Here is a 17,548-nt window from a genome sequence, read left to right as displayed (position 1 = left end):
CTGCCCAGAGAGGTGGGGGAGTCTCCCCCTCTGGAGCCATCCCAAACCCGCCTGGACGCTGTCCTGTGCCACTGCTGGAGGTGCCCCTGCTCTGGCGGGGGGTGGCACTGGGGGAGCTCCAGAGGGCCCTTCCGACCCTCACCAGTCTGTGATCCTGTGATATTCTATTACACCTGTAATACAGTCAGCTCTCCCAATGAAACCTGGAACATTTTTTTGGATTTTGGGGATGGGTTGGCACGGTTCTTGTAATCATCCTTAAGATTAAAGCAAGTTTAAAGCAATCCACATCCTAAGTGCCGCCAACCAGGCACCGTTCAGATCAAAACCATGATCCCACTGATGACAGGACTGTAGGCTACAGAAAAGATGGCAGCCTGTGCCAAAGTCCAACCCCACGTATACAGAGAAAATATGCACATAAAATCCACATAGTTCACTACAGCTCCTTCCTTTAGCTATCTGCCTGTAGAACAGTTAAAAGAAATATACTGGAGAAGATGGAGATGATTACAATAGGGGAGGTAACAATCTGGCAGTATGTGAAGTTAGGAGATGAAAGTGGAAGAGCATCTTAAAATAAAGAAAAATATTGAAAGGAACACATGAGAAAACCAACAAAAACAAGAAACTAAATGAAATTGAACCCTCAAACATTCACTGGGAAGTTAAAAGCCAAGATGCAAGGATAAGGCATAACTGACATCATTTAGCATCCCTTCAGAAAAATCTCTCCTTTTAAACAAAACTGCTCAGTACACACGTTATTATCAAGTTCATATAACAGCTACCTTAAGGGAACTCAAACCTCATGACAGCGTTTGAAACAATTCTGAATATAATCACGTAACTCCTCTGAACTCCCACCTTCTTTTTAACACAGACAATAGGCTGATTATTTACAAAGGATCAGCTTAAGCTGAAGAGATGCTGTTCTCCGAAATACCTGAAGGCTGCAATTTCTTCCCATCTTATGACCAAACATTGCAACAATTCACCTAATGGCATTTATGTACTTAATGTGTATAAATTTTGGCTGCATAAAGAGATAACCTGGCCTTTCTAGCCAGAGATGTACAGTTTTTAAAAGCTATGCTTTCCAAGCTGTGCAGTAATCACTTGGATCTTCATTTGCAACCGATGCATGCTTTGGGGAAGAAAAAAAAAAAAATCCCACACTTTAAAACGATGTTTCATCCTGCAAAAGTTTTCATCTGAGGGCGAGTACAGTAATTTTAGGAAGTTCCACTTGTGATTGTTTTGAAGTCAGCAACAAGGAAAAATCAATGGGGGGTTCTGGCACTGAAAACTGAGAAGTTAACATTTTTATATGAAAAAATGGAAGACAAAAACCTTTGGCACACCTGGACAAGCTCCTTCCACAGTCAAAAACACAGGTATCAGCACCGTAAACGTCAAAAGCATTTGTCTCATCCCATCACTCTTCTCACCTAAAAATTTTGAAGTTGTTCCTGCATAGGGTTGGGGGATTTGTTGTTGCTTTTTTTTTTTTTCCTAAAGTAAAACGAGGTTGCTAGCATACGGCAAAGCGGAAACTTTTCAAGCACCACCTCCCTGAGGAGCTACTTGCTAAGATGCAGAAGAGCCTTACTAAACGCTTAGCTTTCTGACCCTTGAAGTTTACACACAGCGTCCTGTTGTTTTTACCTGTCACCTCTCGAGGCAATTCGAAACGACAAGCTCAGAAGTGCCACCAAGACGGCATTCATTAAAAGGCTAATATTCTGGAGAGCTGCTAGGTTGGAGAAAATTATTTTGGTACTGAACTGTATAAAACCCAACCAATTAATTTATTTTAATGCCTATTTTGTTTACATATCATTTTTGTCGCATCCTACCCCAGGCCTTACAGACAACGGCAATAACCAGCATACAACTTCTCAGCTTCTAGTATCACTTCGCTCCAACAACAGGCAACAGAGTTGCCTCATGCATAGTCCTTCAACTAATTTAGAGGCATATTTAAATATTAACTTTTACTGGTCGACAGATTACAATATAATGCATTGCCTGTATTTCCATACTACAGTAATTTTTCCATTAATTGCAGATAGCCTGAACAGCTCAGAGAATCAATAAATCTTCAACTTGGGTTTCTGGGAAAAAATGAGGGATAGAAAAACCATGACCTACTTTTCAACATCAGCTGACATCACCAAATCATTTATACAAATGAAATTAGCCTAAGATAAGGTATAAAGATAATGAAAGAAGAAAAAAACAACAAAAAAAATTCCCACCTGTAACAAGAACAGCGTTCTGCATAACTATATCTTCAGAAGAAAACATTACGCTTACAGAAGTGAGTAACCATCACATTACCAATTCCTGCAATAGTTTTTTTCAAAGTACTAAACCAGGACAGTCAAAAAGAGTGAAGATGCAAACAGAACCTGGGTACCAATACAGTTCGATTAAAAAAAAAAGAAAGAAAAAACCCAAGAAAATATAAATTTGGCAATTTCTTCACTGTGGACATTAATGCATTAATAGAAAGCCTGCTGTGAATTACTTTTCACTTTTTAATCACATGGTACCAGCTCCAGATGGGCTAGATGCCAAGTCATTTAAAAGCGTTCAAGTAATATGAATACACACCAGCATTTCATTTAACCTCGCTCAGCTCCACTAAATGAAGTAACAGTGCTCTCAATCAGGCTTAATTGTTTTAAGAAATGTGCAAAACATCTCTAGCTCCGCTTCAGTACAGCAACAAGCCACTTTCACTCATAAGCTATTTTTAGAAGTCATTATTTTGGAAAAATACATCTATAAGAGCATACTTACAGATTGTATATCTTGTAATGGTTTTTATGCTTTGAATCCAAAAACCTTAAATAGAAAAAAAAAGCGTATATTAATATACATCGCAATAATGTTGGACCTTAATTTGCAGCATCATTAAGGCAGCATCCAGCACGTGCGGTTCCGCGTTCCAAGTCCCAGCTGGCCCTGCAGTGCCTCAAAACCACGGAGGCAACGTGTTGCAAACCTCGCTCCTACAAATAATCCAGCAGTATGGATGCAACCGAAGAGACCGAGATCTGACCTGCAACTGAGATATTTATTGTATGGACCAATCTGCGCTGATTTCTAAGATACCTGCACATCAATATATTAAGCTGAGCAAGGGTTGTTTATTTTTAAAGCAGAAAGCATCGATTACAGAAAGTATCTGTAAACACCTACTTCCAATTTAATCACCTATGCAAAATATTTTGCCACTGTGGGGTTTCCAATGAAAAAAAAAAAAAAAAAAGCACAGTTAAACTAACTTTCGTATTCCAGTCAGAACGGCCAGAATCATTTAGTTTAATACCAGGTTTCTAAACCGGCCGTTATTTGCCATTGAACTCCAAGGACAGTGCCCAATGATATCCTGGGTTTAGAATGGAGGAAGACGACCACTATCCTTTTTCATCCTCATTTCATTTTCATGCTTACTTTGTAACAAAAACTTCCCATACAAGCCTCGGAGAGCCAAACTGCAAACATGATTCATCAAAATTGCCACGATTACATATGATGTGTCACCTGGCAATGTTCAAGAAGAAATAACATACAAATGTTTACACTTAACATCATCAACAGTGTGTATCTGCACATCAGCCAGAAGGAATTTAATTAGCCATGACAGAACATGCTGTTCGAATTGAAAAGAAACACTAGCTGCTAAAATCCTGGAAAGCTCAAGCGAAAACAAACTCTGGTTATCAGTCATAATATTCCAGAAGAACCTAGAAGAACTCTGTGGCTAAACCGATGCGTTAAAATAAGAACAGATGTGAACGCTCCTCGTGCGGCATCAAGTATGAGATTCCAATTTCATTGGCAAAAGTATTTCACGACTCCCACTGGCACCCCTGGTGGCAGACTTGGAGAGATTAAGGAAGATGGTGGATGCGGCGATTTGTTCAGGAGATGTCCCCACTTGTTTAAAACACACAAGGAGAGCTGACTCTGCTTCTGCCACTAACAGCCAAAAGGCTGAGCATAAGCTTTCACACAAGTATTTTTCTATGGACAAAATTCCATCCAAAACCTCTCCAAGCATCAGTCACAGGAGACAGCCAGCAGTCCAGGTCGTACTTCTCAACCAATATCAGCATTAAATTTGTCAGGATACCAGCTCTTCAGAAAAAGCCCACTGGCTCAATACCAATTGCTCCGGAGCTCAAACACAGTGAATTTCTGCATAAAAAGCTCTTGGGAAAAAAAAAAAAAAAAAAATCCACCATAAAGAGACAACAGGAGCAGATGAGGTCCTGCTGACTGCAACATGCAACGTTCTGCATGATCACATTTTGCACATTATTCTTGTTTAAAATAAGGGGCAACAAACATAACACTACTTTAGCATCCAGTTCCCTGTGGCCACTTGATTTATATCTCTCCATATCTTACTTTGGTTGATTACACTTTTAGGTGATCACTACTCCTTTTGATCGGAGTGTTTATGGACAACTTGATAATTACATAGTCATTCACTTTCAAGAGTCTAATTTACATGTACCTACATACTTAACCAATAAAATATATTTCCTTCATACAGAAGCAACTGAAATCAATGCTGCGAACGGAAGAAGGCATCCAAAGACTACTGCCTATCATTATTTATTTGGATTACTGCCATGTCATTTAGTCCAAGTCCAGCCTTTGCCCTTATCCTACAATTTCTGAAGGTGGAGTCCACCAAACACCGTGTATTTCACGTAGTGGATGCAATGCCCACATCAACTTAATGACAAGCTGGCTCTGACTGCTGCCAAAGGAAGATGCCTAGATAGTTTGAGTTTGTGGGACAGCCCTTAACCATCCTAAAAAGATGGCAAACGCTTTTTCTTGCGTGCAAACTGTGTGCAATGATACAATTAGAAAACACAACTTCATGCCTCCGTTAACAATTCTACCAGAGACAATTCTAGCAGAGACGTACACACTCTGCAAGAGTATTTAGAGATTGCTATGCTGAACCTCACCGAGATGACCAGCTCTGGAAAAGTGACTTCTCCTCACCGCTGCATGACAGAAGGAGGTCGCTTCCGCAAGCCTGCTCAAATCCAGCCTCTGACATTTTCTGTACCATTCGTGGATAGCGAGCTGCATCGCGACGGTTAACTACACCAAACCGAAACCCCCTCGAACTCATCTGAAGCTAACTGCAGCTGCGCAGGGAAGTCGCTGACTCTCAGTTGAGGGTTACGATTCCTCCCAGCGTGGGAACCAAGGAGCTGTCTCAACTCATTTCTGTACAAACCTGGATGCAAACAATTACCAGCAAAATTCAAGCACCGCCAATTCTGCCCGCCAACGATTATGAGAAACCTTCTGCGGCATCTCAAACCTGGGTGCGGCACCTTCTTGCCCAGATATACCTACTTCCAACTTCACAGCACAACCATGCCCTGTACCGCATTATCCCTCCCATCCCCAAACATCAAGTCTCTTGGAGAACTACTGAACTTAGGACCTCAAATACCCAAGACCTCAAAAGCATCACACGTGACTTAAAATCAGAACTTGGGATGCTAAAACCACTAACATTTGGCAGCTCCTGCCGAGTATTCAGTTTTTAATGTGACCTCTCGCACTGCATTCCCCAGATTTGTCGACCAAATACATCACAACGATGCCCCTAAAACACTAAGTACACCTTCCACAGTTGTACCCAGCAGTTCCGAGTAGATAACTACTTGATGTTAAAAATGACAACCTGTCGTGTTTTGTGTTTCTTTTTACCAAGTGTGCTATAAAGCATCACCAGCAATAACAAATTTTAGCTGATTCTTCTCCTCATCCACAATTATTGAATGTAAAAGATGTAAAAGCCTTTATCTCAAGTCACCTATATTTACTACTTTCAATCTAAATTAACTTATCAAGCACTTCATTTATCGATTGAAGAAAGGATATGGGCAAATGTATCAGCTATCTGAGGAAACTCTCAACACTGTGAACAAGGACATGGACATCTTTCTAAGAGCAAAGAACCTCCTTTTACTCCAACGTGACTTAGTGAAGTCAATTTTCATACTAAAAAGCAGATCACATGTATTTGAGACCAAGCCAAAACAGCAGCCTGGCCTAAAATTCTTGAAAATAGCGTTTCTGTTGTTTTCAGCACTTTTCAGGAAAGCTAATAAGGCAACATCTACGAGATGCAAAATTTGTGCCGTTTCTACGAGTCAGACCACACATTCTTTCCTTAGGAGAACATAAATGAGTGCAGAAAAGGATACTTAATATTTACAAGAATAAGGTTAAGGAAAATAAAAATAAAGCCTTACCTTACTACATCATCAATGTTGTTCCGGTATACTCCTTCAAGCCTCTCCGCAGGAAAACCCATAGCAATTATGTTTGGATAAATATCTGAACGTGCAAGTTAAGGAAACGTCTGCAAAGCACATGAAATTTCTACAATAGCATTAAACAGATATTAATCAAACATTTAACCGTATCAAAGTCAGAGCAACAACTCTGACCGACTCCCATAACAATTCAGCTGCATATATGCAGTAATAAGGAATCTTTTCCAAAAAAAAAAAAAGCTGAGAAAAAGGTCGGGGGAGGGAGGGAAACTTTTGAAAACACAACACTGACCACAGCCGCTGTAACAAAAATCTCCTTACTCAAACAGGTAATTTATTAGAAGTCCGTGCTATCAAGCAGCCGATTGTTAACATCCATTAGGAAGGCAAGCCACTAGAAAAGCAGAGTCAAGTAATTCACTTTTATCGTACATCATCTCACGCGAATCACCTAAATGCTACGCGCTGGTCTTTCTCTACAGTTTGAGTGCCATATTGAATCCAACGGGAAACTATTAAAACAGTCTGTGTGACTAAACTGCAAGACAGTCCAAATTAAAACCCATGTTCGAGTCCCCAGTGATCCCAAAATAGGTGTATCACACAAAAGAGCAAAACAAACAAAAAAAGTGTATTTCAGGCAAGCAAGACCTGGCAAGCTTACATTGAACAATAATGTTTTTATCACTTTTCTTGATTTCTACATAACAGACCACTACAGCAGCCTAGGTAGCCCTGAATGCCTACGTGTAAGATATTGCAGTAGATGGGACTGTACAGATCTGAAAAGGATTATCCATCTAATTAATTAAAAAAAATATATATTCCCCACTTCGGGAAAAATATTCTGGTTTCTTATTCCAAACTACCTGTAATTCACTTGCCAAAAGCAACCTGAGACAAAGAACTTGGGAAAAGTACCTCTTAGTAAAAACAAATTAGCGCTAAGGGAAAAGGCCAAGTAAAAATATTATGTTTACATCCAGAGCTGATGTAGTAAAGAATTCAAAACAAATTGCCAGAAAATTACTGGTTGTTTATTTTCCTGGTGGTGTAATGATGTATGGATTTTAATTTATTTTTTTTTTAAACAGAACTCAAGAAAAGAAGTTTTAAACATTATTAGAAATTATAATGTAGTGAAGAAGCTTCACTGAAAAGCAAAACAGAAATGAAACTAACAGCTCGAAAACAGACCATACCCTACCACATTAACATACTCCTCCTCAAACTAATTTTAGAAGGAGTAAGAACAAAGCATGATATGTTTGAAGCTGGCCCTGCTTTAAACAAGGGGGCTGAAACAGGTGATTTCCAGAGGTCCCTTTCGACCTAAATTACCCCACAACTGTAAGAATCATTTTTATTTTTATGGTTAAAATCTAACAAAGCTCCAAAGAGTAATCATCAGAATGGATGACACTGCAGCAGCTTCCAAGATGTTAATATTCCAGTTACTTGTACACAAAGAAAAGCCTGAAGTAGGATACAGACTCATTTACTGCAGCCTCGCAGAATTCCCACAAGCCTAAGTACTCACAGGGAAGCAGCAGGGACCAAGTTCCGCATTTACACAGTTAACTAGAAGACTTAAGAAAAACATTAAGAACTGAATACACGGAAATAATGTTTTCGGCTCTCAAAAAAAAAAAAAGAAAAGAATTAGCATTTACTATGTTGTAATCCAAGTATTAATAGACATTGGTCTGCCTGGACTATTCAAAAAGATGATTTATGCAGACAATGAGAAAAATATGAAAGCTTTTAAAAAATCCAAATAAATAGCTATAGCTGCCTTAAATACAGACACTGAAAGGGGTTCTTGTCTGGTCTCCAAATTATTCTGTACTTGCCCAAACCCTAAAAGCAGCTTACCTTTGAAAAAAAAAAAAAAAAAAAAAAACCAACAAAAAAACACCACCCCAAAACCCCAAACATTAAGTTGCTTAACTTTCAGAGCTTGTGATAACTTCAGATACTATCAAATCACATAAATCTTAAACTTTGAACTTCACTCTGAGTGCATTTTACTCCGCAAGCAGTCCACACCTCTTTGTCAAATTAACAAAAGGCGCTATATAATTAACAATGTACTTACTATTTTATCAGTTACTACTTGCCATAAGCAGAAGAAACGGGCTATAAATCATGTCCAGCTGCTCTATGCCCTATTAGCAGCGAGTTACCTGACTTTCAGCTCGCACACCCCATCACTCCCTCCCCGTTCTTGGTTTCTACCTGCTGCCTGTTCTAGCATTTATACTCCAAAGCACCTCCTTTCGTGTCCTGCTCCGAGCAGCGGGGCTATATAAATTACCAGAGCAAAACGAGCCAGTAAAATTAGCAAAATTAGCCTCCTTTCCACAGCACTTCTCTGTAGAAGACGAGCGTTCATGCTAGCAAGAGGGGTAAAATAAATTCATTTTGACGCACCACATCAAAACAAAACTCAGTTTCATCTACAGTATCACACATGAGAGATGCCCAAACTTCACCAAATTACCGTGCGACTTGCTCAAATTTCTATTCGCAGTCGTGAGCTTTACTACACGTTTTTTTCTGTGCAGTTTGTGTTCAGATGCTTTTCTTCTGCTGTTGGCTTTTCCTCTCCGAGAGACTCAGAAACGAGACACTTTCCAGGATTCCCAGCTGGTGCAAGATGGAAGAGAAGCAGACAGACACCCCAAGCGAAGGGAACGGAACATCTTAACAGCGGCGTTTCCAGTTTGCACGCTCCCAGACTTTCTCCAAACACCAAAGCCTCAAAATATGCAGCCAGAGAGAGATAAAAAGCTCCAAAATAACCCGGGCGGTCTCACGCTTTTGGAAAGCACAAATCCCCTTTTGGCTCCCACATCTCATGCGACCCCCTCTCCCCTCCCTCGCTCCTTGAGGGCGATGCACGAACGGTACACGCACAGCTCGCAGGCATTTCATCTTTTAAAACAGGAGCAAGCCAGCAGAATTGGATGCTTAAGCTTAACCGCGCACCATTACAGTTGCGTTTTTCAACCCAGAGCTGGTGTCGCGAAAGGTGTTCCGTGATACGCCAGTAAGCCAAGAAAACGTTAAAAAAAAAAAAAGACTTCAAATGGGGGAAGCGGGGGAGAGTACGAATCAATTTACTGATGCCGGCTCAGTAAAAGTGATGTGTGCTGTGGAGTTTTGCAACCTGACAGCACAAAAACTGAAGTGTTGCTGAAAAACAAATATCCAACCGTGAGCCTGGTGGGGGAGGGCTGTTTCTAGAAAAAACAAAACAGGCAAGGCAATTTCTCCCACACCTAAATATAAGCATCCTGAAGTACCTTGCTTATTATCTCAAAGTATTAGACCGGGATGCCATTCACACACCACTGCTGACTCACTCTTCTGTCTGCAAGAGATGTGGCATTAAGGGACATCGGCCGCCACAAGCAAACAACACCCTTCCATGGCACACGTGTGAGGCTGCAGGCTTCACCTGCACCCAACCAAAGCAAGCAAAAACTATCATAGAATGGTTACGGTTGGAAGGGACCTTAAAGACCACCTAGTTCCACCACCCCTGCCCTGGGCAGGGCCACCTCCCCCCAGCCCAGGTTGCTCCAAGCCCCGTCCAACCTGGCCTTGAACACCTCCAGGGATGGGGCAGCCACAGCTTCTCGGGGCAACCTGCCCCAGGGGCTCACCACCCTCAGCGTGAACATTTTTTTCCTAGGATCTAATCTAAATCTTCCCTCTTCCAGTTTAGAGCCGTTACCCCTCATCCTATCACTACATGTCCTTGTAAAAAGTCCCTCTCCAGCCTTCTTGTAGACCCCTTTCAGATACTGGAAGGGCTCTAAAGTCTCCCCGAAGCCTTCTCTTTTGCAGGCTGAACTACCCCAACTCTCTCAGCCTGTGCTCCCAGCAGAGGGGCTCCAGCCTTCTGATCATCTTTGCGGCCTCCTCCGGACCCACTCCAACAGGTCCATGTCCTTCTTGCGCTGAGGACTCCAAAGCTGGATGCAATATTCCAGGTGTGGTCTCACAGAGCACAGCAGAGGGGCAGAATCCCCTCCCTCGCCCTGCTGGCCACGCTGCTTTTGATGGCAGCCCAGGATGTGGTTGGCCTCCTGTGCTGCGAGTGCACACTGACGGCTCACGTTGAGCTTCTCATCCACCAACACCTCCAAGTCCTTCTCCTCAGGGCTGCTCTCCAGCCGTTCTCAGCCCAGCCTGTAGGCATCACAAAAGTATTCATATTGCTGGTGAAGATCATTTTATGTCTTTTTAATATATGCTTTTGAAAAGCATGCTGAACCACTACGTTGCTTTGCAACTCTTTGGTTGATTCAAGCAACTGAAGAATGCCTTTTGCTTTAAGGATTAACGTAAGATGGAAGAACAGAGCGAAAATGCTGTTTGCGGAGATGATCTAAATCTCTAAGCAGAAATAGCAGTTTCATCACTTAATTGAAAAATCTGCCGCAAAACCCAAGCTCTTCCACCCTTTCCTCTCCTGCGAAAAGATGCCCCAAGATCTGCAGCAAGTGAAGGGGACAGTTGTTACTGCAACAGTACTTGCTTGCTTTTTTCCTGCTGCTGGGGAACGAAACAGTCCTCCTCCTGGACAGCCTGTGATCGCCGCACGGAAGGGTATGGGTATGGAGCCAGTTATGGGAGCAGCCATCCACCGAGCATCACCTTTGGCAAGTTCTCCTACCACCAGCCACGCTCAACAGTGCAGAGACACGGCTTTCCACACCATAATAATTTAACATTGATTTCCAAAGCTGAAGTGAAGATATTTGCTACCAAGATGAGATTTCTTACACAGGAGCTCGGTAGCTGGGCTTACATTCAAAGCAAGAATTCTGAGTCATCATGAAATCAGTAATGATACTGACAATTTTAGAAATCTGGAAGAACTGCTGTTTTAAAGCATGCGACAAGTTCGTTATCAATTCCAAGCTTTGGGTTTTTTTTAGACAGGCAAATGAAAACGGATAAAGCCCCAGCCATTTATTGAAGCAGTTCTACAACACATGCAAAACAAAGTTAACAAAACTGTCGTAACTACCAAAATTTGAAATGGGCTTTCTAAAAAAACATAAAATAAACCCTGCCGCGTTTTGCCAAAGTAGCTCTTTCCTAAGAAACCAATTCCCAGAAATGGTTTTAACAGTTTTTAAATCACTCATTCCTTTCTCAGTCTTGTAAACATGGAGGCTGGGATTCTAGTCAGCAATCATAATAAAAATACATGTGACAGACTCACAATACACAACAGCAAAACACTAAAATGCCAACCTCTACTCAAGCTCACACTTCTTACTAACTGCAAAACTTCAGCTTTCAAATGACCAAAGACGACACTACGCTGTACGCAAAAAACCTTAAAATGAAAACACCCAATAATTTGCTAAGCTACCAAAGGCCACAACAGAAAAGCAATGCTTCGTCAATAGTGAAGACATACCAAGGCAAATAATCCGTACGCCGCTTCAGAAACACCACTGCTCTAATGATGTTCATAGATTCAACAAAACACTGTTCTTAAAGCCTGAAATCGTTCCCACATGCTAAAGACGACAGTCTCTCCAGTTGCTATGAGAAAAATCCTGTATCATTATGCAAATCAGCAGTTATAATCACTTTCAAAAATAGCTGTCTGTATAGTTGCATCATGCTAAGATCAAACTAAAGAATATGCAGTATACACTTCAAATCGTATATATACATACACAAAAGTAAGTGACTTGTATTGGTCCTATAACTGACTTTACTCACAAATTCAGCTTTTTTTCCTCCTAATAACGGAAGGTGTCCAAAAAAGCATACCGAAACATTTACCAATTCCTAAGTTCTTAAAACAGCCACAAGAAAGTTGTAACAGCTATAGCCTTTCCTGCAATGGTCAACATTTTCAATGAATATCTAGAACATGAGTCATCAGAATTTTCTAAGTAATTTTATTAAGTCCTATTTCAAACAAAGTGTTTAATCCCTTATCCTCGCTCTGCTCAAGAAGGTGGCTGTAACAGAAAAACAGAAAGCAAATGACCTCATCTTCCAATTTTATAAGCATGTTAGAGCATGCAGTGCGTAAGAATTTACATACAGCTTTGCTTTTTAAACCTACCACTAACGACAGATTTTAAATCAAAATGCAAATAAAACCCAACCTTATACCTATTAGCCCTTTACGACCCAAGGCTTCTGGAAGCCCTACCAGGCATAAGACTTCATCTTTCGTTAAAAAGGAAATTTAAAACAAGCTGAGCATTGCTGAAGCTGTGAGTGACGGTCACTGCTCAAGTCATGCTCTGCAGCTAAAAACTTACTGCAAAACCTAAACCTGAACCTGACACCTGCAAATAAAAGGACAACAGTCCATTTTTCCCCCGACCCTCAGTTTCCAGCTTCCAAATATGAATCTTATTTAACAAAGAACAGATTTACATTGCTTAATCTATGGCCTGTAAAAAGCTTCACAACTGCCAGGAATGCAAATTTTCACTTCCAGTCGAGGCAAGCAAGGCATGTACTTGCTTTAATCCGCTCCTAAACAGCCCACTCCTCATTCGCCCGCCAGCTGCTGTCACAGTTTTGCTCCACTATGCATCACCCATCACCCTCCTGGCTGCAGAGAGCCACAACGCAAAGGAAGCCAGCCTCTAGCGCGGGGTGGCCAAGCTGTCAACTGCTAAGTCCCATTTGACAAGCGACACCGAAGGGCAGAGGAACAACGTGACTTTGAAGTCTCCGAAAGTTGCTTTGTTGTCTCAATTCGCTTGCAATTTTCAGGAACTCCGACTTCGGTAACTGTGCAGCGTGGTCTAGCAGTGCATCTGGCCCTACCAGCTATGAAATGTTAGTGTGCTAACCTCAAGCCCTTTTAACTCCAGCTTAAACAAGTCTGTAAAGCAACAGCAAGAAAAAAAAAAAAAAAAAAAGGACTTTTTTTGCTGTTCAACAGCTTGACAGCCTGCAGCTACAGGGGGAGTGTTACGAGAAGTGTCCACACTCCATCCTCAAACAGATTTAAGAGTCCTGACAAATGGCCAAGCTCTTATTAGTGCCATTTTCTTGACAGCATCCCTACAAAAAAAAAAAAAAAAAAAAATAGGAAAATATACCCAGGCAAATCCAGACAAGTTTTCTTGCATCTATACTGTTTAGCCTGTACACATGCATAACTTTTTTTTTTAATAGGCAGCATTTTCATTAGCCAGCATGAAACGCAAAATAAGTTTACTATTTTTCTATGAGTCGAGATAATCAGGAAGTATAGAGGAAATGAACAGGAAGAAAGTTCTTCAGAGCAAAGGAGGATTCCTTGTAGCCAGCCAGCTGCACTTGCCAACTCTACCATCTGTGCCTTAAAGAACAAGAAAAGAGACCAACTCAGATGTGGCTGAGAGAAACATTTTATGATTTAGAAGAAATGCATTTAACCCCTTAATGCTCAGTATTTCAACTACAACCCTTTTCCTTCTTCTTTTGTTTTTAAGTTTTTTAATCTCTCAGCTTGTAAGATAAATGCAGCAACCTAGACAAAGAACAACAAAACCACAGCTCCTTCATATATGGGGAGGCAAACCTGTCCAGATGAGGTCACAGGGCTGACAACAGGTCTGGAAGGGAACTCAAATTCCTGCAGTGCAAAGAAGTAAATCAGAAAATGCTTGAAAACGATACTGCCAGATTGTCTCAGGAACCAGCTACATTCTCAACTCGCTTCCATCTCATAGCGGGGCTTTTGGATGTGCTTACTATATTGCATTTGGGATGTATTCCCAGAGCCAGAGTCTCTCCCCTCCTCTGTGAGGTGTATGAAATGTGTCCTGGAGCTCTCAGCCATACGGAGGCTTTGCTGAACAGCTAATATGGGCAAGAAGATTGGAAAAAAACCCACACGAGCTACACACTAACAAGCAGCCTTTTTTTTTTTTTTTTTTTTGCAAAACGTGGTATAAACATCAAACCTCACAGCATAAATATAAAAAACGGTAACAGAGGAGCATGAAAGAAGATGATGTCTACTCTACAGAAGAGCTTATTCAGACAAAGACTGAGAAAAAGATGCCTTAAACTTTTTTTCCCAACATGGTCTTGAATCACAAAGAAAGACAGGAAAGCACGCAGATAATAAAGCAAACATGAGCTTGCTGTCAAGAGCTGCGAATCTCTCTAAAATAGCTGATGATATTCCAGGACACCGAAAAAAGGGTAGCCTTCCTATTAAGAAAAAGCCAAGAGCAAACAGAAGCATAACAAACGATACTACAGCACACTATATTATTCACATAAAATCCAACAGAAAGAGCTCTTCAGCTGAGGAGTCAAAGATTGGGTCTCAACTCCTTACCCAACTTCAAGTCCAGGTCTATGGCACTGAACAAAATACAATCCCAACGAGTTTCTAGAGGTGAAAACATGCGGAGAGCCGGTTAAGAAGGCTTTTGTTTCTGCTCCTGCTTTGGAAGAAGCAGCGTCCCACCTTATCATACCTACTCCGGCATCCCAATTAGCGGCAGCAACACGCAGCAGCCCGAGGCCAAGAGCTGCGCCAGTGGCAAAGGACAACTCTACATCCAAGGCTGAGTGGGAAACACTTCTGCTGAGTGGATCTTCTCAGTAGGAGGCAAAGCTTGACCATGGCATCTAAGTTTGAGATTTCTGAAGTGACAAATTTACCTACTGTAACCCACGAACCCAATTCAACACAAACTCTTTCAAGGCAGAGTACGGGACCTCCCTGGTACGTGTTCTCAGCGCACTACCACGCTTTGCCGGATTCTCCTTTAAAGAAGTCCCGATGTGTACTTAAGCACATCCTAACCTCAAACACCCACAGAAAAATACAAGAATTTTATTCAGTAAAAAGCAGCCAGCACAGAGAGTCACTACTTTGATATTTACTGACAGGAAGTGAAAAATGGCTCAGTCTCAACTTTCTGCAAGTCTGAAACGACGTCCAAGTCTTCCAGAGACAAGTGATTTTGAAATAGCTACCGGGCTAGAGGACAAATATGTCACACTAAAAAGCTTTATAACACAATAAGCTACAAACCCTAGGATTTGTATGAATTTATCAAAGCTTAGTTTGGGAAGGGGGGGAGCGTGGAAGGTCGGTGTGATCCAAGAGAAGATAAAGCAAGCAGCAAAACGAGACATAAGGCCATCCTCAAACTGCTTCTCAACCAACAAGCCCTAAATAGATAGTAACAAGAGATCTACCATCCTCCTCCTCCTCTAAACATTAGTACAAAAAAAAAAAAAAAGGACATTACTTCTCTAACTCACCCACACAAGAAGTTGAAGAATAGAAAATACACAACTACTTCAATTCTAGCCCAATACATCGCCAGGCAATGCAACGGAGTAAGCAGAGGCCCCTAAGAACATTAATCATGCAATTAAAAGCTATTATAGTACAGCTCCACAAAGGCAGAATTAAGTTTTATAAAGACATTTCTTAAGCACTTTGCTACGAAAAACTGGATATTAAGCAGTTTTTATGCACTGCTGCACGTTGGGGCTGCGAAGCTGGGACTTCATCTTTAAAGGGAACAATGCCAGCTTTTGCAATAGTAATCATCCCAAACACAGAGCAGTCGAGTTTAATTTTTTTAGCCGCACAGCCAATTACCATTTGAATCACAGAGCCCACTACTTTAGCTACGTCGCCTAAAAATCGTTATGAAGATAACCTAGATTTATGCAGCCATGATACATGGCCTAATTGCACGATTATTTAGTTCCATTCTGCAAAACTTTTTTTGCAGGGCCTCACAGGCAAGACAGTAAACGAGGCAGATGACAAGCGGAGCAAAGAGGATGCTAGCTTGAATTAGAAACTGGAAGAAGGATTTGTTTACATCTGAAATATGAATCTGGGAGCAAGACACATTCAAAAACTAACAGCAATCTCCGAACCCAAAGCAGAGTCAACCACCCACAAAGCATTCCTGTTTCCGCAAAGATCCTGCTCCGCAGAGCCACTTATGAACGTTCCCATATTTTCAAATAAATTCCCTTCTTACAGGCTGGAAATCACCATCCCAGTAACTCACATGAATGCACAAACGTGCACAGCTTTAATCCCTCAAACTTTCACCGAAATGCCAAATCAAAGCAGCCCACAACTCCCCTAGTATTTAAGACGAGGCATCATCTCCAGCAAGCACCACTCACAACTCCCGGCTATATCCCATTTACCCCCCCCGAAAAAGCTATGCAATAATTAACCTTCAATATCCACCCTACATTCGGCACAGTAAACGAATACAAATCACGTGGAGCTCTGAGCTTCAGATTACTCGCTGGGTACTCGAACTAGAAAGGAGGTGGGCTTTTTAAAAGGGAGTTAGTTATGACTAATGACAGCAACTTCGGTCTGTAATGTAATTAAGGGATTTGACAGCTCAACTGCCTATTCCCTCCCTTTTCTTCCAGTTTGTCAGAACACAACCATTGTCCCTTAAATCATTATACAAGAACCATTTTCTTGTTTAAACACGTTGTAAGGGAAGACTCTAGGCTAAGGTACCAGGGGTATAATTTGTCAGCTTATGCAGTATTAATGTGGCAACAACAGTAATCCATTTAAAATATAATTTCATTTAAGAAACTATTCAGAGATTCACAACTCATAAAAGCAACTTGGTAGACAGAACCTCTGTACATAAAATTTCAACTTTGCAGTTATTACATTCTGAAATTTAGTTTTGTCATGGCTTTACAGGGGGTTTTAACATAATGTGTTAATAAAACACATTCGTTCATTCGTATTATTACGGAACAAATTATATCAATTGCTTCCACAACAAAGAGAATTTAGGTGTCCAAGTCATCCTACAAGGAAGAAAACTTGAACATACAGTCACCTTTCTTCTGGAAGAAGATAAGAATATTTTCTGTACTCCTCTACACGGTGTTTTAACACATCGTTTAGCAAACAGTAGCTTTCTCTACAGCAGTCGCTGTACTTCAAAACCTTTTGGTAATTAAAAAAAAAAAAACAAAAAACCAAAAACCCCTCTCAAATGAGATGTATTAAGCGTAGCACTGGATAGCACAGGAAAAACACGTTTTTGCCCCAAAGAAATCTGTCAATCACCAGCCTAGCAGCCATCAAGAGCCAACTAATTTTTCCATGTGTATTATACTGCGGCACTAATAGCCATTTCAAGTGTTGCATAAGCTCCACACTCAAGGCTATTGCCTTTCCCTAAATATGCTGTAGC

General features: G+C 41.1%; 1 protein-coding gene across 1 annotated transcript in view; it reads right to left on the bottom strand.

The window, feature by feature from the left end:
* PTEN (phosphatase and tensin homolog) overlaps positions 1 to 10,285 on the bottom strand; it is a 35,368-nt gene extending 25,083 nt beyond the window's left edge. Inside the window, exons 1-4 of the mRNA XM_009881535.1 lie at positions 10,281 to 10,285; positions 10,093 to 10,097; positions 6,309 to 6,393; positions 2,809 to 2,853 (exon numbers count right to left, since the gene is read on the bottom strand). Of these exons, the coding sequence (XP_009879837.1) occupies positions 2,809 to 2,853; positions 6,309 to 6,370 (107 nt within the window). The 5' untranslated portion in view covers positions 6,371 to 6,393; positions 10,093 to 10,097; positions 10,281 to 10,285. The remainder of the gene's footprint in view (positions 1 to 2,808; positions 2,854 to 6,308; positions 6,394 to 10,092; positions 10,098 to 10,280) is intronic.
* Positions 10,286 to 17,548: the final 7,263 nt, after the last annotated feature.

Source organism: Charadrius vociferus, unplaced genomic scaffold, assembly GCF_000708025.1.
Source record: "Charadrius vociferus isolate BGI_N301 unplaced genomic scaffold, ASM70802v2 scaffold390, whole genome shotgun sequence".
Lineage (NCBI taxonomy): Eukaryota > Metazoa > Chordata > Aves > Charadriiformes > Charadriidae > Charadrius > Charadrius vociferus.
The sequence above is the reverse complement of the archived record's forward strand: the minus strand, read 5'-3'. Positions and strand labels throughout refer to the sequence as shown.